We start from the raw sequence: 20,997 nt of genomic DNA, 5'->3' as shown, positions 1-20,997 counted from the left end.
ATACCAAGGAATAATCTTAACAAGAAATATGTAAAGTCTATAGGACAAAAACTTTAAAATGCTTCTGATGGAACACCAATATAGGAAGATTCAGTACCACAAATAAAATTCTCCCTTAGGTAATCTAACAATATGTGGTTCCAATCAAAATAAAATTAACAGCACAATCAAAAAGTACCTTGGGATATATTCTCACAATATACTACACAGCAATGAGAACGAGTGGACTAAAACTACACACAATATGGCTGAATCTCACAGACATAATGTCGAACAAAAAAATCCAGATACAAAAAGGTATATAGTGTGCGATTCTTTTTCTATAAAAAACAAAAAGAGGCAAACTAGTTTGTGCTATTAGAAATCAGAAGAGCGGTTTGCCCTGGTGGGGAGTAGTGACTGAGGAGGAACACAAGGATGGCTTTGGGCAGGGTGGCAACGTTCTGTTTCTAAATCTGGTGTTGGCTACACAAATGTGTTACATTTTTGAAAATTCATCAAGATGTATTCTTTTCATCTGTGCACTTTTCTATATGTATATTATACATCAACTTTTAAAATTTTGATGAGAAAACACATAATTACATCAATTTAAAAAACCAGTTATGGTACTAGAATTGAAAAGAGATCAATAGAACACGAAAAATTCAGAAACAGACTTAAATACATATGGCAATTCGGGTCATATACACGTAACATTAAAAAAAATGGAGGAAATATGGGTTTATTCAATAAGTAGAAATGAATAAAACAAAATTAAGTTGGCTCTCTCTGTCTTTTACACCAAACTAAATTCCAGAATATTTACATACATAAAAAACACTATTAAAGTATTTTTTATTTTATTTTTTTTAAAGATTTTATTTATTAATTTGACATAGAGAGACAGCCAGCGAGAGAGGGAACACAAGCAGGGGGAGTGGGAGAGGAAGAGGCAGGCTCCCAGTGGAGGAGCCTGATGTGGGGCTCAATCCCAGGACTCCGGTTCCAAGCCCTGAGCCAAAGGCAGATGCTCAACGACTGAGCCACCCAGGTGCCCCTAAAGTAATTTTTTTTTTTTTAAAGATTTTATTTTATTTATTCGACAGAGATAGAGACAGCCAGCGAGAGAGGGAACACAAGCAGGGGGAGCAGGAGAGGAAGAGGCAGGCTCATAGCAGAGGAGCCTGACGTGGGGCTCGATCCCATAACGCCAGGATCACGCCCTGAGCCGAAGGCAGACGCTCAACCGCTGTGCCACCCAGGCGCCCCGCCCCTAAAGTAATTTTTAAAAACACAGAATTTCTTAATAATCTTAGTAGGAGGCTTTTCTAAATATTATAGGGAACCCAGAAGTTATTAAAAAATGGTGACAAATTCAAATACATAAAAATAAAAATATCTGAATAGCAAAAATACCACCATAAGCAAAGTAAAAAGACATAGGACAAACTGAGAAAAGGGAAAACTATTTTTAATTTATATATGAACAAAGAGCAAATATGAAGACCTAATAACCAATATAAATATGAACAATTTACAAAAAAGAAATACAACTGCCACTTAAACATATTAAAAGATGCTCAACCTGACTTAAAGGAAATGGAAATTAGGGGCTCCCGGGTGGCTCAGTCGGTTGAGTGTCCTACTCTTGATTTCAGCTCAGGTCATGATCTCAGGGTCCAGAGATCGAGCCCCACAGGGGCTCTGCGCTCAGCAAGGAGTCTGCTTGAGATTTTCTCTCTCTCCCTCTGTCCCTCCCCCCTTGCGCGGCTCACACACTCTCTCTCTCTCTAAATCTTTAAAGAAAAAAAGAATGGAAATTAAAATTACAATAAGATACCATTGACACTGAGATTGTCAAAAATCAGAAAGCATAAGTATGTTATCAAACAGGTCCTTTTCATATATTGCTGATGGGAGGGAGAATTTAAATCTTCTGTGGAAGGCAATTTGGCAATACATACTATTTTTACCAAATCTTTTTTTAACATTGCTGATGGAATGAAAATGAAAAAAAGTCTTTGGGAATTCGCAAAACCGTATCTAACCAAATGAAAAACAATGCACACACTTCTTTGCCCTAGTATTCCCAGCCCTAAGGATTTATTATACAGACAGACAAGAGCCAGATGAAGTATGCTGGGGTATCAATACAATGTGAAAGGACTGGTAAAATGTATCTTAGTACATCCCTCAGGCTTGCTGCGGACTTACTGTGAAACAGGTTCATGTGCTGCTGTGGTAAGCTATCTAGGCTATATAAAAGGAAATTGCAAAAACAGTACGGATAATAAGTTATCCACTGAGTAAAAAAATATAAACACATACGGTATGTGCATGTTTACTATAGAATATCTTGTGAAAAATGTACAAGAATCTGGTAAAACTGGTTGCCTCTTGAGGGAAGAGAGACCTTATTCACTGTAATAACCTTTTATGCCCATGAATTTTGTAGAATACGTATGTATTACTTATTCAAAATGTATATTTTAAAAATTAATGCAAAACGAAAACCTGAGGCCCAAAGGCATCGCCCCAGTTGACCAAAGATAAAATCCGGCGTTCCTTCAACATCCACTGAGTGCTTATAGTGGGCCAGACAGAGTAACAGAAGATAGCGCAGAAGACCTCGTTACGAGGAGCGCCCAACCCCGCGTCCCCGGGTGAGCCCGGGTGCGGGGAGTTGGGGGGGGTGTGAGGGGTCGGGCTCGCGAGGCTCCCCGCCGCCCACCGGCGGTAGCAGAGCCCAACCGTCCTTAACGATCCAGGGTCCCGGACGGCGGTTGGAACGCCCTCTTCCAAAGGAAACCGCCTCCGGGGAAAGCCCACCCCCTTTACCGCCCTCCACAGAAACGGCCCCCTGGCTTGTGCCTTTGCGCCGGTCGCCCGACCCATTCCCCTCGATCCCTAGGGAAGGGCGAGCCCCTGACGCCCGCACTACCCGTAACTCCCTTACCACGGGGCGCTCAAATTCGGGTGCCTCTCCATCTCTCCTGCGGCCGCGTCCGTCTTCATCGTCTGTTCACTCGTCCGAGCATCTCCTTCCCCTCAATCTCTCCATGTCTACCAAGCCTGTTTTATGCTTTCAAAAATAAATGTTTTCCATTCCTCCTGAGTCCCTGCCACAGTATTGGGACCAATCAAGGCAAAAGATCACAGAGGAAACAAGTGGCGGAGCATCGCCCATCCTGAGGCTGCTTTCCCCACGGTGGCACTGGCTTTGTACAAAGGCACTAATTTTTTGCGAACGGTGACACGCATGAGTGATTCCACGCCCTCGCCCCTTGCGTCCCAGACTCAGGAGAGCTGATCTTCGTCCAGCTAGGGGAGGTGGAAGCTTTCTCGGTAATTGGACTAGAGGTGCGGGGAGGACTCCGTGAAGCCTCTAATTGGCTGTTTAATTCTCAGCAGGTGCAGTCTCAATTAACCGCGTCTGATTTCCCTGGCTCCTATTGGCTGACGTGGTGGCCGGCTTTGAATTCCATCCGGGTAATTGGGTAGCAGCACGCCGCAGCCGCGTCGCTCAGGGGCAGCCCGCGGAAGGATTGGTTGTGACGGGGCAGGCGATTGGTCGAACGACGAGCCGGGCGTTGATTGGTGCAGGCGGGCTGAGGGGGCGGGGAAGAGGCGGCTGAAACGAGGAGGGCGGGGCTCGAGTTGCGGTGCGAGAGGAAGGAGGCAACGACGGCGGCGGGGAGGAGGTGCGAGGCGGAGCGCGCGAGGGCTGACTCGAGGAGCGGTAAAGGCGGGGACCGGGCGCGGAGGCTTGGGAGTGCGAGAGGTTGGGTCAGGGGTGCCCCAAACAACAAGCAGGCGGGATTGTGGGGCTGAGAGAAGGGAGGCGTCCCGAGGGTATGGGCAGCCGAGCCCCGGGCTGCCAACCGAATTCGGAGGACAGGCTCTGGTCCCACAACGGACCCGGTGCCGGAGTGTTTGCCCCAAGCTACTTTGGACTCCTCGAGTGATCTTTTTTGAGACCTGAGAACCGCCGTCAGTTTATCAGTTTGCTTTTTATTTTCTCCAGCTTTTTATTTAATTATTCTAATAGGGTGACTATTTACAGTCGTCAGAATAATAAATTGGGGTTTTTGTTTTCCCAGTTTCCCTCCTTACTAATGCAGATACCTCCCCATGGGTTTTGGCTGAAGACTTCCGAATCAAAGCTACATTTTTACTCCACTCTCAGCTTGAAATGGGTTGGCTTTCTTCATTCATTAGTTAAAACTAAATGTAGCAAGGATGAAAATTGAACAAGCAGCTTCAATTCAACAGGCCTGTCACCATGTTTTAGCTGCTTTGTAGGCTCTGGTTATTAGGAGATAAGGAAATGAGAGATCCTTGCCCCATGGAGCTTCCAGTGATTTGACTCCTAACCGTGTTTTTGAAATAACATAAAAGTAAGCCTTAGTTATGCATATCAAATAGTCAGCAACTGTTTCATATAAATGTCACGAAAAATTCAAAATTGGTTTTTACTGAAAACCATTATCTGCATTTCCCGCCTTGAAATGATCCACGTGTCTCCTCTTTACTCAGCTTCCCCTAGAACTATGGTCTTAAATTCCAACCTCCTTTTCACATTCAATTTGAAGTAATAGAATCAAACATAAGCTGGCATTCAGTACTATACAGCTATATCCCTGTTGCCATCATATTATTTCCCACTTATTTTTAAAGAAAACTATATGAAATGATATGTATATTATAGCAAAATCTTGATTAATCAAGTAGATGTTCATTCTTTGAGAAATAAGATAACTCAATGCAAACTTCATTTGTAATATGTGAAAAGGAGTTTAGTGAAATTTAGCTTTCAATTCAAATAGAAGTCACCTAAAAGTCACCTATCCTCATCATGGACGTTCCTCTTACACCACATTCCTTCCACCACCAAATCATTAATATTGTGTCTCAAACATCATCTACCACGTGCTCAGATGAGAAACCTGATAGCTCTTTGGCTCATCCTCTAACCTTCCCATGAATCAGTTGTTAGATCCTGTGTGTATTCTACCTATTAAAATTCTCCTTCTCTGCATCTCCATCACTGGCACTGAATTGACCTCTGAATTGGTCTCCCTGCCCCCACACTTGCTGCCTTCCATTCATTCTCACTACAGACACAGCTATTAGTCAAGAATGCATGTGTTATGAAGGGATGTTCGGAGTACTATGGAAGCCCATAGTGATGAAACCCAGCTGAGCAAGGAAGGTTGGGATTGGGGAGGGGGGCATTGGCAGCAGAGCCAGAGGAATATCATATTTTTTTGCCTTGATCTTGATAGTTTCTGAACTGGGTAAAAATGCTATTAGTTTTTTGAGTCTCCTTAAAGAGGTGCCTTTGTGACTGGTCTTCAAACCACATTGCCTACTGCATTGTATGGAAATGACTAATTAGCTGTGTAACCTTAGGGAAATCCCTTTATTTCCCTGGGCTTTGGTTTCCCCAGTTGTAACATTATTAGTGGAATCAGATCATTTCTTTTGTCCTTCCAATTCTAAAATTCTATGGTTTCTTAGGCATGAATTGTGGCCAGAAAGGTGGTGTTAAAAGGCAGACAGCATTAGAGTGCAGATTAAGTTACCACTATTATTCACAGGCCTAGATTTGTTTCCCAAAACCTTGCCTGTCAAGATAAGACCTTCCCTGCTGATAGAAAGTCCCACAAAGGCAGCTACCAAGTCTGTCAGGACTGCTATATCCCCCAGGGCCCCCCAGGGCCAACCACACGTTGGATACTCAATATTTATTGGTCTGGATGCAGAAAAATGATTTGTATTTTAATGAGGTGGTTTTCAACTCAGTACCATCTAAAAAGTCTTTTAAGTTCTAGCACCCCCCTCTCAGCTGTTGATTTTTTTTTTTTAAGGTTTTATTTATTTGACAGAGAAAGTGAGCGCACAAGCAGGGGGAACAGCAGAGGGAGAGGGAGAAGTAGAAGCCCCAATGCAGGGCTCAATCCCAGGACCTTGGGATCATGAACTGAGCCAAAGGCAGACGCTTAACAAGTGAGCCACCCAGGCGCCCCTGTTTTGGTGTTTTATCTTTCCTCCTAGACCGTATTTCAGGGCAAGAATTCTTTTTTTTTTTTTTAAGATTTTATTTATTTATTCGAAGGAGACAGAGACAGCCAGCGAGAGAGGGAACACAAGCAGGGGGAGTGGGAGAGGAAGAAGCAGGCTCATAGCGGAGGAGCACCATGTGGGGCTCGATCCCAGATCGCCAGGATCACGCCCTGAGCCGAAGCGCCCAACCGCTGTGCCACCCAGGCGCCCCTCAGGGCAAGAATTCTTATTCCTACTTGTGTCCCCAGCATCCTCAGCCCATAACAAAGAGTTAGCACTATTTAAATGAGGCACTATAATAGTGAAGGCAAGCTTTGCACTTTAGAGACCATATGAGAAAATATATGAAGTAACCACTAGATAAAAGAAGTGAACTCTGTTCTAGATACCCAGAATAGATCATCTCTTAATATAAGAAAATAGCAGTTTGAGGTTCAAAAATTCAAGAATTTAAGCAAAAATCTTTATGAAACAGAGCTTGTTTCCTTTCCTTTGGTATATGCAAACATACCACCCAAAATTACACAGAGAGGAGTGAAAGGTTTTATTCACGGCCTAGGAAAAAAGAGAGAAGCTGATTTTTTTTTTAATCCAGTTAGGAAAGGAACCTCAACTCAAACTCACATTAAACTCAATCCTTTTCTTCCTACCCACTAAAAAAGAAAAAGAAAAAACCCCACATTTCTCCATGTCTATACAAATCTCCAAAAGTGATACACTGTATATATTGGATCCTCTTACTGATAATGAATTGCCTGAAATAAGACATTTGAAAAGAGTCCCTCACCCAGGAATTACAAGGGTTTTCTCTTTGGGGCATGAGTGGGCAAGAGAGTGGATGAAATTTGTTTAAAACTCTTATCTAAAAACATAGGTTTTAAAAACATAGGCAAACTTCTGGTGGTTCTCTAAGGAACTTTATTCATTTCTACTGGTCTGTAAAGCTCTTGAGGCCAGATGCCAAATTCGGTCCTCTGTCTGAATATAGTAAGAAATCCACCTGCAGTCTTTTTTTTTTTTTTTTTTTAAAGATTTTATGTATTTATTTATTTATTTGACAGAGAGAGAGAGGCAGCAATAGAGGGAATACAAGCAGGGGGAGTGGGAGAGGGAGAAGCAGGCTTCTTGTAGAGCAGGGAGCCTGATGCGGGGCTCGATCCCAGTACACTGGGATCATGACCTGAGCCGAAGGCAGACGTTTAACGACTGAGCCACCCAGGCGCCCCCACCTGCAGTCTTAACATGATTTTTGTCTGCTTCTTGGAATGAGATTTTTTTTTTAAGATTTTGTTTATTAGAGAACATGAGTGGGGCAGGAAGGGCAGAAGGAGAGGGAGACTCAGGGCTCAATCCCAGGACCCCCCTGAGATAATGACCTGAGCTGAAGGCAAACGCTTAACCGACTAAGCCCCCCCGGGCACCCCTGTAATGAGATTTCTGTGCTAGGTCTCCTCTTTTCCTTCATCACTCTTCCTGAAAGGCTTTTAGGGAAAGCACTGTTTTTTTTCTTTCCTCCTCAGAAAAAGCACATTTAGAATCAAAGTTTTATTCCTGAGTAGGTCCTTTATTAATGAGTATGTTTTTAGCCTTCCTAGAACCAGTTTTTTTTAAAGGTAAAAAAACTTTTTTTCTTGGATATCAAATCATCTGGGTTGAATTTTTTTTTTTTTTTTTTTTAAAGATTTTATTTATTTATTCGACAGAGACAGCCAGCGAAAGAAGGAACAGGCAGGGGGAGTGGGAGAGGAAGAAGCAGGCTCATAGCGGAGGAGCCTGATGTGGGGCTCGATCCCATAACGCCGGGATCACGCCCTGAGCTGAAGGCAGATGCTTAACCACTGTGCCACCCAGGTGCCCCTGGGTTGAATTTTTATACCTGGAGGCAAATCATAGCATAATTTATATTTCCTGACTCATTTTAAAGCAAGTTTTGTCAAAAGCCACACTGTTTTGTTCTACTAGATTGTACTATCTGGAAGTAGACACTGTCTTTAGTTTTTTTACTAGCTACAGTGTTTTCCACTAGTGTTTATTAATTTTAAATTTCCTAAATAATGACACCAAGTACTGTTCTGCTGAGTTTATGTAAAAGAAAGGGGGGAGGGGCTTCTAAAGTCACTTTGTAGGATTTTTAATACCCAAATAATAACCCAGACTCTGCGTAAGAGGTTAGGTAACCTCTCTAAACAGGTATATTCCTCTGTAAAATTGGGGTTAACATTTCCTACCTTACAGGATTGCTTGAAGATCAACTAAAATAATGGAGGTAAAGTGCCTGGTGGCATAGTAGCTACTCAGTACATTTATCTTTTTATCTTTCTCATCCTTAGTGCCACAATAACATCTAGCACCCAGAAGTGCTGAATAGATGTGGTTGACCTAGGCTACTTGAACCCAGTCTGGAGGGGACACGGGCATAACAGACAGGCAGTTGCATACAGTGTGAACAAGTGCTATCATGGAAGTCTCGTTCACAGGGCCGCAGGAGCTAAGGAGAAACTCACCCTAAGACAGCCAGGGGAAATCCCACAGGCCTCAGAAGAAGCGTAGCAGTAGAGCTGAGACATGAGGAAGGAGTAGGGTTTTGCCAGGGAGACCAGATGGGCTAAGGAGTATGACTAGGAAGATAGAAGTGACACGGGTAGAGCAGGGACACGGAGAGCACGTCCGGTTCCCCTGGTAGCGGAGGGATTAGAATATAAGGCTGTGAAAGTGGTAGGCAGAGATCAGATTATAAAGAACCTTTTATGCCATTGAGTTTTCACATAGGCAAAGTTGCTGAAGAAGTTTATTCATTCAACAAATGTTTATTGACTGGCTACTGTGTGCACTGAGGAACAAAACAAAAATTCCTGCCCTGTGGAGTTTACATTCCATTGGGGATACAATCAAAATGAAGACCTCACTGGTCAATACAATGGCTTTGGCTTATAAACATAGCGAGATTGATAAACGACTGGGAGGTTTTGAGTGGCTGAGTAATGTTATTTGACTTCAGCTGTTGAGAATAAACTGAGTGGACAGTGGCAAATGCCGGGATATTGATTGCAGTAATCTAGAGGGGATAATGATGGTTTAGAGCAGATGGTGGTCTTAGCAGTGGAGAGGTAAAAAGTGGTCAAATTCTGGATAATTTGAAGGTAGAATGAATAGAATTTGCTGACAGACTAAAGGTGCTATTTGAGGGAGAGGACGAGTTAAGATTTTTAACCCGAGAAACTAAAAGAATGGACTTGCCATTTACTGAGTCAGCTAAGACTACAGACGTGGGGTGGGGGGCGGTGAGATCAGGAGCTCAGCGTTGTACCTGTTAAGGTTGAGGTGCCTATTAGACTATCCAGTAGAGACATCTCCTGGGCAGCTGGGTACACAAACCTGAAGTTCGGGAGAATGTCCTAACTGGATCTATGAATTTGGGAGTCATCAGCATACAGGTGGGAGTTAAAGCCAAACTGTGAATGAAACTTGGTGAGATCACTGAGGAAGTGAGGTAGAACCCAGGAGAGGGCAAAGGACAGAGCCCTGGGGGGCAGTGCGGTGTTTAGAGGTTCAAAGCAGGAGGAGGAAACTGACTAGATCAGCCAGAAAGGGGGAAGGAAAACCAGAAGAGTGCCGTCGTGGAAGCCAGATAAACAAAGGGTCTCAGAACAGGGGGAGCCCCCAGTTGTGCCAGATGGGGGCATGAAGGCAGGTAGAGTGGAGACGGAGAATTGACCATTGGACTTGGCCATGTGAAGTCACTGGTGACCTTGGCAAGAACAGTGGGAGTGGGTTCAAGAAGAGAAATTGAGGGGCGCCTGGGTGGCACAGCGGTTAAGCATCTGCCTTCGGCTCAGGGCGTGATCCCGGCGTTATGGGATCGAGCCCCACATCAGGCTCCTCTGCTGTGAGCCTGCTTCTTCCTCTCCCACTCCCCCTGCTTGTGTTCCCTCTCTCACTGGCTGTCTCTAACTCTATCGAATAAATAAATAAAATCTTTAAAAAAAGAGAGAAATTGAGGGGCGCCTGGGTGGCACAGTCATTAAGTGTCTGCCTTCGGCTCAGGGCGTGATCCCAGAGTCATGGGATCGAGCCCCACATCAGGCTACTCTGCTGGGAGCCTGCTTCTTCCTCTCCCACTCCCCCTGCTTGTGTTCCCTCTCTCGCTGGCTGTCTCTCTGTCAAATAAATAAATAAAAAATCTTAAAAAAAGAAAAAAGAAAAAGAAAAATTGAGCACAGAAGTATTGGCACTTGTGAATTTTCCTGTAAAAGGAAGGGAAGAAATGAGAAGTATTTGGAGGAATAAGTGGAATCAAGAAAGGGTTTTCTTTAAGAAACAAGAAACAGTGGCATGATGGAAAGAGAAAGATCCAGTGGAGAGGAAAACATTAACAATGCATGAGAAGGAAGGAGAGCAACACTTTTATGAGAGCCTTCAGTGCCAGGAGCAGAGACAGTTCATCCATGGCCACAGGAGAGAAGGTAGGGATTTGGGCATAGAGGTAGGTGGGTAAGTGTGGTGGAGCTTAGTTACTATTTTCTCTGAATGCTGTACTTTCCCAGTGGCATAGGAAGTAAGGCATCAGTTGAGAGTGAAGATGGAGGAGGTGCTAGAGGCTTGAGAAGAGACGGTATGAACTGTCTGGGAGGGTGAGAGAGGTTACGGAGTAAGGAAATATAGTGATGATGTTCAGGTTAGCTTGGCAGAGGGGGGCCTAGCGGCTCAGTCGTTTAGGTGTCTGCCTTTGACTCAGGTCATGATCCCAGGGTCCTGGGATTGAGTCCACATCAGGCTTCATGCTCAGAGGTGAGTCTGTTTTTCCCCTCTCCCTCTGCCCCTCTGCTTGTGCTCACTTGTTCTCTAATAAAATCTTTAAAAAAAAAAGCTTGGCAGCAAAGTGAAGATACAAAGAGCAGCAAGGCCAGTGGTCCGAATGAGATTTGATGAGCTTCTGAATCAGTCAGGTGCAGAGTTGTTAGTCATTAGCACATAGGTAGTAGTTGAAGCTGCAGGTGTGAATGACATTGCCAAAGACAGCAGAGTGACAGTAGCAGTAGAGGGTACAGGCCACAGGAAGACAACCCCAAAATGACAGAGGCACTTCCAGGGAAAGAGGAGGAAAAACCAAGAAAAAGAAGGCGCGGAGATGGGATTAGATAGGGCTTATACAAGCCATCTAGGTTGACTATCTGGGAAGTAGTTTTGGTGAAGGAGCAGGGCAGACCTCCTTTCAGTGTTAGCTGAGAAATAAATAGAAACCAGGAGTAAAAATAATGGGCCTGAAGGTGCGCCGGGGGGGGGGGGCTCCATTGGTTAAGCATCTGCCTTTGGCTCAGGTCATGATCCCGGAATCCCGCGGTGGAGCCCCTTGTCAGGCTTCCCACTCAGCAGGGAGTCTGCTTCTCCCTCTGCCCTTGCCCCTGCTTGTGCACTCACGCTCTCTCTCTCCCTCTCTCAAATAAATAAAATCTTTTAAAAAAATAAATCTGGGCCTGGAAAGCCATTCCTTGCAGAGACAACAGCTTCTGGAATGGCGTCGAGACATGGAAGGGCACAGATAAGCAATTTTAAGTTGTCTGATGTGAAATCTAAAGGTATATTTTTGTAATGTTTGATTCATTTAATAATTTTTTTATTCTTTCGTCTTATAAAATTGTGATCAACGTATGGTTTTCCTTGGGAGGGGCAGGGAATGAAGTTTGCCTATAATTATATATGTCCCTTAGCAACTTTGAAAAAAAATACCCTGAGAACTTTTACATGAAATAGATTTTGGAGGGGAAAAAAAAAGATTTCGAGACCGCTCAGGCTCTTAACATAGAAAGGCTGGTAATAGTATTCTTTTTAATAATATTGTAATATGTTCCCATGCCTCTTTGCCAGTCATAAAGGTACAGGATGAAAGCTGTTTCTTTGCCCTCGTTTACTTATTTCAGGATGTAAGTCTGAATACAGCAGAAAATGTCCACTGAGCGAACTTCTTGGACAAGTTTGTCTACTATTCAGAAAATAGCACTGGGCCTCGGGATCCCAGCCAGTGCCACGGTTGCCTATATCCTATACCGCAGATACAGGGAGAGCAGAGGTATGTGAACCCCGCAGCTGTGCATATAGAAATGTTCAGAGTGTGCTCTGGCCTTGTTAAATTGAAATGAAAATTTTCCTTGCTGGAGTGGGTATGTCTATTGGAATGTAATTAGCTTTCTGTGAGGGATCTTTGAAACTTTTGTTTTTTCTTTTCTATGTTCTTAACATGCAGCTAGTCTATAAAATGATAAACTCATTTCTTTTGATTTGTTCCCTTCAACAGCAGCTCTGCAATGGGTTCTTTTTTGTCTTTTGTCTTTTTTTTTTTAGCATCTATACTCTTCTTTATCGTTTTTATATGCTTCTTGTATTTACTTGTTAGAAGGCTAACCATGGGATCCAGTTTCCCCACAGGCTGGACCTATAGAATAGGATCTAGAGAAAGGACTTAGGTACAAATGGAAGTTCTGAACCCAGGGGACTCCTTGGGCAACTCTTAGTCTTCATTCTTCTCCAGGAATCATTTCCTGGGAGATAGAGTTTGTCCAAAATCCAGTACTCCTTCCTTGCAGATCCAAATACTTTACCCATTTTAGCGTCTGAAATAGTATCCCAGAGATAATGCCCCTGTTCTGGTCTTCTGGGCCCCTCTCATTCCTACTCAGATGCTGCTGCATATCATTACGGTTGAGATTCTTGGTCTATCTCGTGGATCATTCTCTTTGACAGCTAGCATCAGGGGAGGGCTGGGGTACCTTGGACGCTATCTAAGTCTAATCTGATGAGCCATGATCTGTGCAGAAGAGCGGTTGACGTTTGTTGGGGAGGACGACATTGAGATAGAGATGCGAGTTCCCCAGGAGGCCGTGAAGCTCATCATTGGCCGGCAAGGAGCCAATATTAAACAGGTAAGTGTGTAAGCAGGCAGTTGGCTTTCCCAGGGATTGACTCTGCTTAATCTTGCTTCCCTTCTCTGCCCCCATCCTGCACTATGTATGTCTTTAAAAGAAAAAATACAGGAACTTTTAGCTAACTCTGCTCTCTTCCTTCTAGAGAGGGGTACTAGAGCGTACTGACTCAGTTTGAGGTGGGGACTTTTGATTGCATGGTTCTCAACTTGGTGTAGCTTGAACCATTCTTTTCTACTGTGGAATTAATGAGCTCTCATTGATTTTTAGTAAGTGTTGAATTGCTATCTAATTCTTATAGCGTTCATTTGGAATGTCAAGAAAACAAAATATTTGATTTTCTAATCCAAATAAAATTAGGGGGAAAGAGGGTTCTAAACACAAAGAGAAACTGTTTTGAATTAACTGCTATTTGAGGTTAGGTTTGTCACTAATCTCTTTTCATAAGTACAGGTAATTGAGGACTGCTTATAGCATCCTGCTTTAGCTGGTTACTGTCCAGTTCCATCTACCGCCAGGGTTAGGTTGAGAGTGTACCTCGCTGACCCAAACGGGAGCTGTTTCAGAACGTACTGCCATGTATCCTTTTCTCTGCAGCTGCGGAAGCAGACAGGTGCTCGGATTGATGTGGACACGGAGGATGTAGGTGATGAACGGGTGCTGCTTATCAGTGGGTTTCCTGTTCAGGTGTGCAAGGCCAAAGCAGCCATCCATCAGATCCTGACAGAGAATACCCCCGTGTCCGAGCAGCTCTCCGTTCCTCAGAGATCTGTGGGCAGGATCATAGGTACCGCTGGACAGCTTCCTCTGCTGTTCCCTTTTTTCTTCCCCTTTGCCTTCTTTCTCACCTTCCCAAGGATTTTTCCTGCCTACTTCCCTTCACTTTGCTTGGGGGGTGGGAGGAGGTCAGGGACATTGAGACCAGAGCTTTACTTTTTTATAGAACCAGTGGTAAAGCAAAGCCTGTTACCTCAAGAAGTTGTATGATCTGAACCTTACAAATAGGTTTCAGAAGGGTTCGGGTAAATGCATTTACCTCATAATAGACATTTAAAGGGAAGCTGAGCCTGCTTATGTTACCCACATCTCTCAAGATAGTGTTCTTCTAGACAGCGCCTTCCCCAGGAGCATTCCTTATGCTGCTATTAGAGGTAGAGAAATGTCCGTCATTGGTCCAGTGTTTCATGCACTGTGTAGGATATCTTCCTCTGAAGTGCAGGTATAAAGCATGCTGAATGGTCAAAAAATGGAAGTGACATGAAGTTACACTAAACAAGAGTTTAAGCGGAAAGAGCAGATAGTCCCTAGTCCCCTTCCTACAGTAAGGATTGCAGTAGCTCCTGCTTTCTATTCAATATCTTACATTTTCTTCACTTTGGAAATGAGAACTGACTCTTCTCTCCGAGTATATACAAAATAGTGATTTCTCTAGTAATTAAGTTTGGTCAGGAGGGAAAGACAGGTTTTGTTGTGTTTTTCAATGCAGGGAGAGGTGGGGAGACTATTCGTTCTATCTGTAAGGCCTCTGGAGCCAAAATTACCTGTGACAAAGAATCAGAGGGGACATTACTACTATCAAGACTTATAAAAATCTCAGGAACACAGAAGGAAGTGGCAGCAGCCAAGGCAAGTAGCTAATAGACTTGAATTGTGTCTAAGAATGAGAACCCTTTACTCCATCCTGGGTGAAAGTATCTGGCCACAGAGATCTCATCTCTTACCACAGCATTTGATACTGGAGAAAGTTTCAGAAGATGAAGAACTTCGGAAGAGAATCGCTCATTCTGCAGAAACCAGAGTCCCACGCAAGCAGCCAATCAGTATAAGAAGAGAGGCAGTGACAGAGACTGGTGGGGCTGGAGAGCCAGCTTTGTGGAAGAACACTGGTACTGGCACAGAGCCGGAGCCGGCTACATCGCTGGAAGCTCTTCCCCAAAAAGGAGGCGGTGACACGGCTGTGGTGGGGCCAGAAGGTGCTGGGGAGAAACCTAATGCTGACCACTGTCAGAAATCTGGAGCCCAGACCAGTCCAGAGATGTCCATGTTTGAAAGTATGTAACAAAGTGGGAACCCATTTGCTGTATGGAAGTAGAAACCCTGGCTTAGATAACCCAAAATAGGAAGCAGTAAAAACAATTTGTTTTCTTGATTGCACTTGTGTCTCACAGATGTCCCTTTGTACGGTAATATTTTACTTGGGTTAGTACTAAACACAGATAATTTTTGAACACAGACCAGCTAATGATGGAGAATGTTATAGAAATATGCTAGTTCATGGGTCCCCTGGCTGGCTCAGTAGAGCGTGTGACTCTTGATCTCAGGGTTGTAGGTTTGAGCCCCATGTTGGGTGTAGAGATTACTTTAAAAATAAAATCTTAGGGGCGCCTGGGTGGCACAGCGGTTGGGCGTCTGCCTTCGGCCCAGGGTGTGATCCCGGAGTTACGGGATCGAGTCCCACATCAGGCTCCTCCGCTATGAGCCTGCTTCTTCCTCTCCCACTCCCCCTGCTTGTGTTCCCTCTCTCGCTGGCTGTCTCTATCTCTGTCAGATAGATAAGTGAAATCTTTGGAAAATAAAAAATAAAAAAAAAAATAAATAAAATCTTAAAATATGCTAGGTCACAGGAAAATAGTCTGAATATATCAAATAATTAAATTTACATGATATTCTTTCACGGATTTATTAAATAAGTAAAATACTGAGCCTGGTTTTTGGGGGGGTGGTTTTGCTTTTTTTTGTTTGTTTTTTTAGCCTATCTCATTACTGTTTTTACAAATCATCACCATTAAGAAGAATGAAAAGACTGTGAGCATTCTCTTCTGTGCATAGGTTCTGGGACAGGGGGCAGAGAAGACCAGGGCCCCTAAGAGTTTCACAGTCTTGGCCAGGGTCACATAATGAGTCAGTGATAGAATGAGATCTGGAACAAGCCCACATCTTTCCACTGGTCCATGCTGCAGCTAGCATATGGAGGATTTACCTTCATTATAATTGGTGTCTGATTTGAATACATGGCAAATGACTAGGAATGTAAACTCTCTTATTAGTTACATAGAAAGGTACACAGCTCAACTTAGGACCTGTCTTCAGGATGTTCTTGTATATTCATCCAGTTGCCCCTCCAGCCATTTTTTAAATGGTAATAGCCTCTTGGTGTGTGTACCTCTTACCTCTGAGACAGTCTACCCATTTCAACCAGAGATGGTTCTGATATGGTCACCAGCTTAGATGGTGAGGATTCTGTAGCTTAACTTGTTTATCCCTGTGTTTAGTCCCCAGTCCTGACTTCAGTTTCCATGCCGATGAATTCCTGGAAGTCTATGTCTCTGCCTCTGAACATCCCAACCACTTCTGGATCCAAATCATTGGCTCCCGCAGCCTGCAGCTGGATAAGCTTGTCAGTGAGATGACCCAGCACTATGAGAATAGTCTAGTGAGTTGCCATAGGGACAGGGCTGGGTTTGATGAAAAAGGGGCCTATCTTTTTTCATTTTGATATGTTCTCTGCTTTTCCTGGGAAGCAGCTACTTGTTTGTTCTTCCTTCTGGTACTTCCTGCTTATCTGTTTTTTAGCCTGCCCATCCTAATTCTCCCCATCCTGATCTCACTCCCATGTGCAGCCTGAAGACTTGACTGTGCATGTGGGAGACATCGTAGCAGCACCTTTACCTACAAATGGTTCCTGGTATCGAGCTCGGGTCCTTGGCACTTTGGATAATGGGAACCTGGACCTCTACTTCGTTGACTTTGGGGATAATGGAGATTGCCCACTGAAGGACCTCCGGGCCCTCAGGTCAGTGTGGAGGCCAGGGTGGAGTCTCAGTTGTTAACTCAGCCTTGGCCATAGCTGGTGGTGTGCTCTTGGCACTCATCCTGTAGGGGAATTGGGAAGAGAACCTGTTTAACAGAGAGCAGATGATTGTCTTCTTCAGCTGGGCTAATTGGTGATCTCTAGAAACAAGGACTATAAGAGACCCTTCTGGCTCTGGGATTCTAATTTCAGTTTCTTTCACTTCAGGAGTGACTTCCTAAGCCTTCCATTTCAAGCAATAGAGTGTAGTCTGGCACGGATCGCCCCCTCAGGTAAACTGCATGGCCTATTGACCTTGCCTCCACACAGAATAACTTTTATACAGCACATGGAAGGGATTCTCACATTCCCAGGCTTTTTGAGTTCTGAGGGCTCAGGTGTCTTTTCCTCCTCATAGTAGAAACCAGCAACCTGGCAGGCAGACATAGGTGCCTTCTGGTGTAGAAAGAGGTGGTTCCGATTTCCCTCCAGGGTGTAATCTCACCCTGTCAGCAGGGACCCCTTCTTAGGTTCTCCCTGCAATCTTTTGCCAGGTGAACAGTGGGAAGAGGAAGCTTTGGATGAGTTTGACAGACTCACTCACTGTGCTGACTGGAAGCCTCTGGTGGCCAAGATCTCCAGCTATGTCCAGACTGGGATCTCAACTTGGCCCAAGATTTACTTATATGATACTAGCAATGGGAAGGTACGACTGGGGTCCACTCATTGCTCACCATCTCTTCAGTATATTTATAGTCTTGTTCACTTTCTTTCCTAGAAACCCTTACCTGATACTACTCCTTCCTCGTAAGATCCCGCTTTCTGTCCCACTAAAGGAATGTGTTTGAAATATCAATCCTAACTCTTGTGTCCTAGTTCCTCAGATATTCCCTTCCCTTCAGAGAGAACATCATTCCCTTTTCATTTCTCTTCTCAGAAACTTGATATTGGGTTAGAATTAGTTCGTAAAGGATACGCAGTTGAGCTTCCGGAAGACATGGAAGACAACAGAGCTGTCCCAGACATGCTGCACGACGTGGTGAGTGAGCCATTGTGGCTGCATGTAGGGTGCTGCTTCGGGCGGGTCTGGTGCCTAGAGAGACAGGAGGGCCGTGTGCATTCTGCAGAGGGCTTTCCTAAGTTGCCGCTCCACAGGTTGCTCAAAGGAAGCATTGTGTCCCTCTTGGCAGCCAAACTCAACTGCCTTAACCAGATGCTGTGGGCACAACGGTAGGGTGGCCTCTCCTTTCCCACCAGCCAACACTACGTTCTTCCTTTCTCTCTTGGCTTCATCCCTGCAGGTCACAGAAACAGATGTGTGTCTCGGCAGCGTGCTCACAGAGACCAAGAAGAGCCCCGGAGAGACAGCAAACACCCTGTCCTGCCTCAGCTCATCAGGTACAAGCCGCACTTCCTCCCTGGAGCACCTCTGGAAGTTAACTATTGTTCACTGAGTCTCCCCAAAGTAGGGGTGACCTGAAAGCTTGGCTCTTAACCAAAGTGATCACTGAGCACTAGGAAGCCCGTTTTCCCCTGAGTCTCAGTGGCCGTGCCTAACTTCCTCTCCATTTCTGCCCAGCAGAAGCTGCCTCTATGTCTGGGGACGATAACCTGGAAGAGGACTACTTGATCTGAAGTCGGCTTCAGCTACCTCAGTCGCCTGCTTTGCCATGTGAGTGCAGCTCTCCTCTGTCTGTAACAGCAGGAAAGTAACAAGGGTGACAACAGGGGCCTTGCTTTCTTCTCTCTTCCCTAGCCTGTCTGACCACTACTCTGCAGCTGATTTCCTGCAGCTTCACACTCAGCTTGAGCCCTTTCAAGCCTTTTGTGTCTCTGTGTTTGTGTCTTTGGCAGGATTTTGGCACAGGATTTGGTGCCTGGAGAGAGGAGCCTATGATAAAGAGATCTCTGTAGTCCTTCCTCTGTTACCAACACGATCTGGCTTGCTGTGGACCAAATGCATTCACTCCTATTGGACTACCGGAAAGAGTGCGTGGTAGAGGGGGACAAGTACCTGTCCCCACTCCACCCGCCTGACCCTGTCTTCTTCCAGAGTTTGTCTCCAGGCTGCTCAACATCTGGCTCACTGGTCTGTGCTTCTGCAAGGCTGTGTCCTTTTTTGACGCTGGGAAGCAGCCAGGGTTTGGTCACTGGAAGTGACTGATTCTGCAGACTTCTGACACACCTCAACGGGTGACTGTTAGTTACAGGAGGTTTTTGAGTGGTGAGCTCAAAGACTGCAGTTGAGTCAGGAGGAAGAGGCAGAAATCAGCATAATTATATTAAAAAGCCTCAGGAAATGGGAAGAGAACATTGCCTCCCAGCCTTAACTGCTGATATGTTATTGAAGATAGGTTTTTAAACAGTTGCTCCAGCTATTTCCCTGTAAACTTTGGTTAAAATACAAGTAGACAAGGAGAGAGTGGCTCAGGAAATGTTCTAAAGTGCTAGTGTAGTGTCTATATGTATACACACATCCATAGTGAAAGAGAACTTATATAGCTGTTTGAATCATTTGGGGGATTCTTTGCTGAATAAAGTTCTCAAGAAAATTATCTAAAACTAAATGTTGGTTGAATCAAGGTGGAAGCAGGTCTGTGGGTATCTTCTGAACCTAAACCTGGTAGAATTTGTCACATGCCTCACAAGGATGGCCCATTTTTGAAATAAGTGTCCCTCCCATGCACAGATCCTATCCTTTCCCTAAAGTTACTTCAGAATTAACCATTCACTAAGAACCAGACCAATTTCAGTTTAGGCTGTATAAATAACCCATCGGGGTGTCTGGGTGGCTCAGTCGGTTAAGCGTCTGTCTCTTGATTTCAGCTCAAGTCATGATCTTGAGATCAAGCCCCACCTCAGGCTCCTTGCTCAGCGGGATTCTGCTGGAGAGTCTCCCCCTCCGCCCCTCCCCCACCACACTACACCCCCACCCCCACTCACATGCATGTGTACTCTCTCTCTCTTAAAAAAAAAACCACCCAAACTAGATATTTGGAAGAAGCGACCTGGGTTCTGGCAGATCTCCACTGTGTGAACTTCCTGTAAGACCTTTGGGAGCCATGTCCTCCTATCTCCCCACATTGTGGGCAGGTGGTGTGTGGCCAGTGAGAGCTGTGAAGGGACTTGGAAGCAGACATTATAAGCAGTGTGTAGTGTGGGTAGTGGATTAATGACAAATGAACAGGGAGGGCTTTTTAAGGATCAGTAAGGTGAGCTGCAGAACTTAAATGGCATATAAGGATACTTTATGCAGGGTTTTGAATCTAGGAATTAGGCCTACCCGTATATTTCATGGTGACTGTTTTCCCTTAACCACAATTTTCAAAGTTTATTTTCTCAAAAAAAATCTCAGTACCATTTAGCAGAAAGGCTCCAGTGAAGGAGCATCTCTGATGAGTACTTCTGGCGTCTTGGAAGAATCCATGAAGGACTGCCATTCACCTGGCAAGGTTTCAGAACTTGGCTGCAGTGAACCCACCCCTGAAGCAGGTTGGCCCTGGGGTTGCTCAACAACCAAGTCATGAGGCCCGCTAGTCACCAGGCTCCTTGGCCCCTTGGCAATCACCCTTAAGTAGAGGGGTCCCTGATACAAATCATTCATGGGACTTGGTGCTCAGGAAAATGAGTGGTGCCTCATTCCTGGCTGCAGTCTGTTACTGTGAATGCAAGTCTCTCCCTTTAATGTGGCCTTTAAGTCACTTGTCAGTTAACATCCCAATCAGGTGGGCTCCTTACTCTTTCAACACAAACTCGTACTTTTCCTGCTGTGTGGAATGTCCTCTTCTATGCTTATTTCTTATTTTGTCTGTTGAAATCCTCCCCTTGAGCCAGAGCTGTGGGATCCAGGTACCTTCTTGGATTTCCTCCACATCCAAAGAGAAGGAATTAGTACTTCTCTAATTTGAACTGAAGTATATGGATGAAAATCTCCCAACAAGGCTTAAGTCTTTCTGCATTCCATAGTGCCTGGTTTTTGCTCTTGGCAAGTGCTCGGTAAATAGTTAGGTTAAGTAAATGACTTTAGGAGTAGGGGGGAAGGCAAAGGAACCTAAAATCCTTGGCTCTCTTCCCTCTCTGGTGTAGGTACCTCTGATTTTTTCCGTCATTAAATGTTTATCCTACAGTGAATTCAACTCTGTAAGGCTCCTGTTCCACTCCAGCCAACCCTCTTTCCCCCCAAGAAATAGTGAACACTTGAGGATTGCATAACCAACCCCGCCCCGCCCCCCCAAGAAAAGT

At 44.7% G+C, this 20,997-nt stretch overlaps 1 protein-coding gene across 2 annotated transcripts; it reads left to right on the top strand.

Annotated features, from left to right (window-relative positions):
- Positions 1-3,613: 3,613 nt before the first annotated feature.
- On the top strand, positions 3,614-19,542 carry TDRKH (tudor and KH domain containing). 2 transcript variants are annotated; one of them, XM_019799734.2, is made up of 14 exons: positions 3,614-3,721; positions 11,967-12,115; positions 12,859-12,965; positions 13,563-13,752; positions 14,452-14,591; positions 14,692-15,016; positions 16,238-16,398; positions 16,586-16,758; positions 16,984-17,048; positions 17,310-17,461; positions 17,693-17,794; positions 18,057-18,153; positions 18,335-18,427; positions 18,610-19,542. In XM_019799734.2, exons 2-13 carry the CDS (start codon positions 11,992-11,994, stop codon positions 18,388-18,390), a joined length of 1,692 nt encoding a protein of 563 aa, XP_019655293.1. In that variant the 5' UTR covers positions 3,614-3,721; positions 11,967-11,991; the 3' UTR covers positions 18,391-18,427; positions 18,610-19,542. The 2 variants fall into 2 exon arrangements, with proteins under 2 accessions (XP_019655293.1, XP_002919361.3); XM_002919315.4 differs by having other exon boundaries at positions 18,338-18,427; positions 18,610-19,541.
- Positions 19,543-20,997: the final 1,455 nt, after the last annotated feature.

Source organism: Ailuropoda melanoleuca, chromosome 2 (genome assembly GCF_002007445.2).
Source record: "Ailuropoda melanoleuca isolate Jingjing chromosome 2, ASM200744v2, whole genome shotgun sequence".
Lineage (NCBI taxonomy): Eukaryota > Metazoa > Chordata > Mammalia > Carnivora > Ursidae > Ailuropoda > Ailuropoda melanoleuca.
The sequence above is the reverse complement of the archived record's forward strand: the minus strand, read 5'-3'. Positions and strand labels throughout refer to the sequence as shown.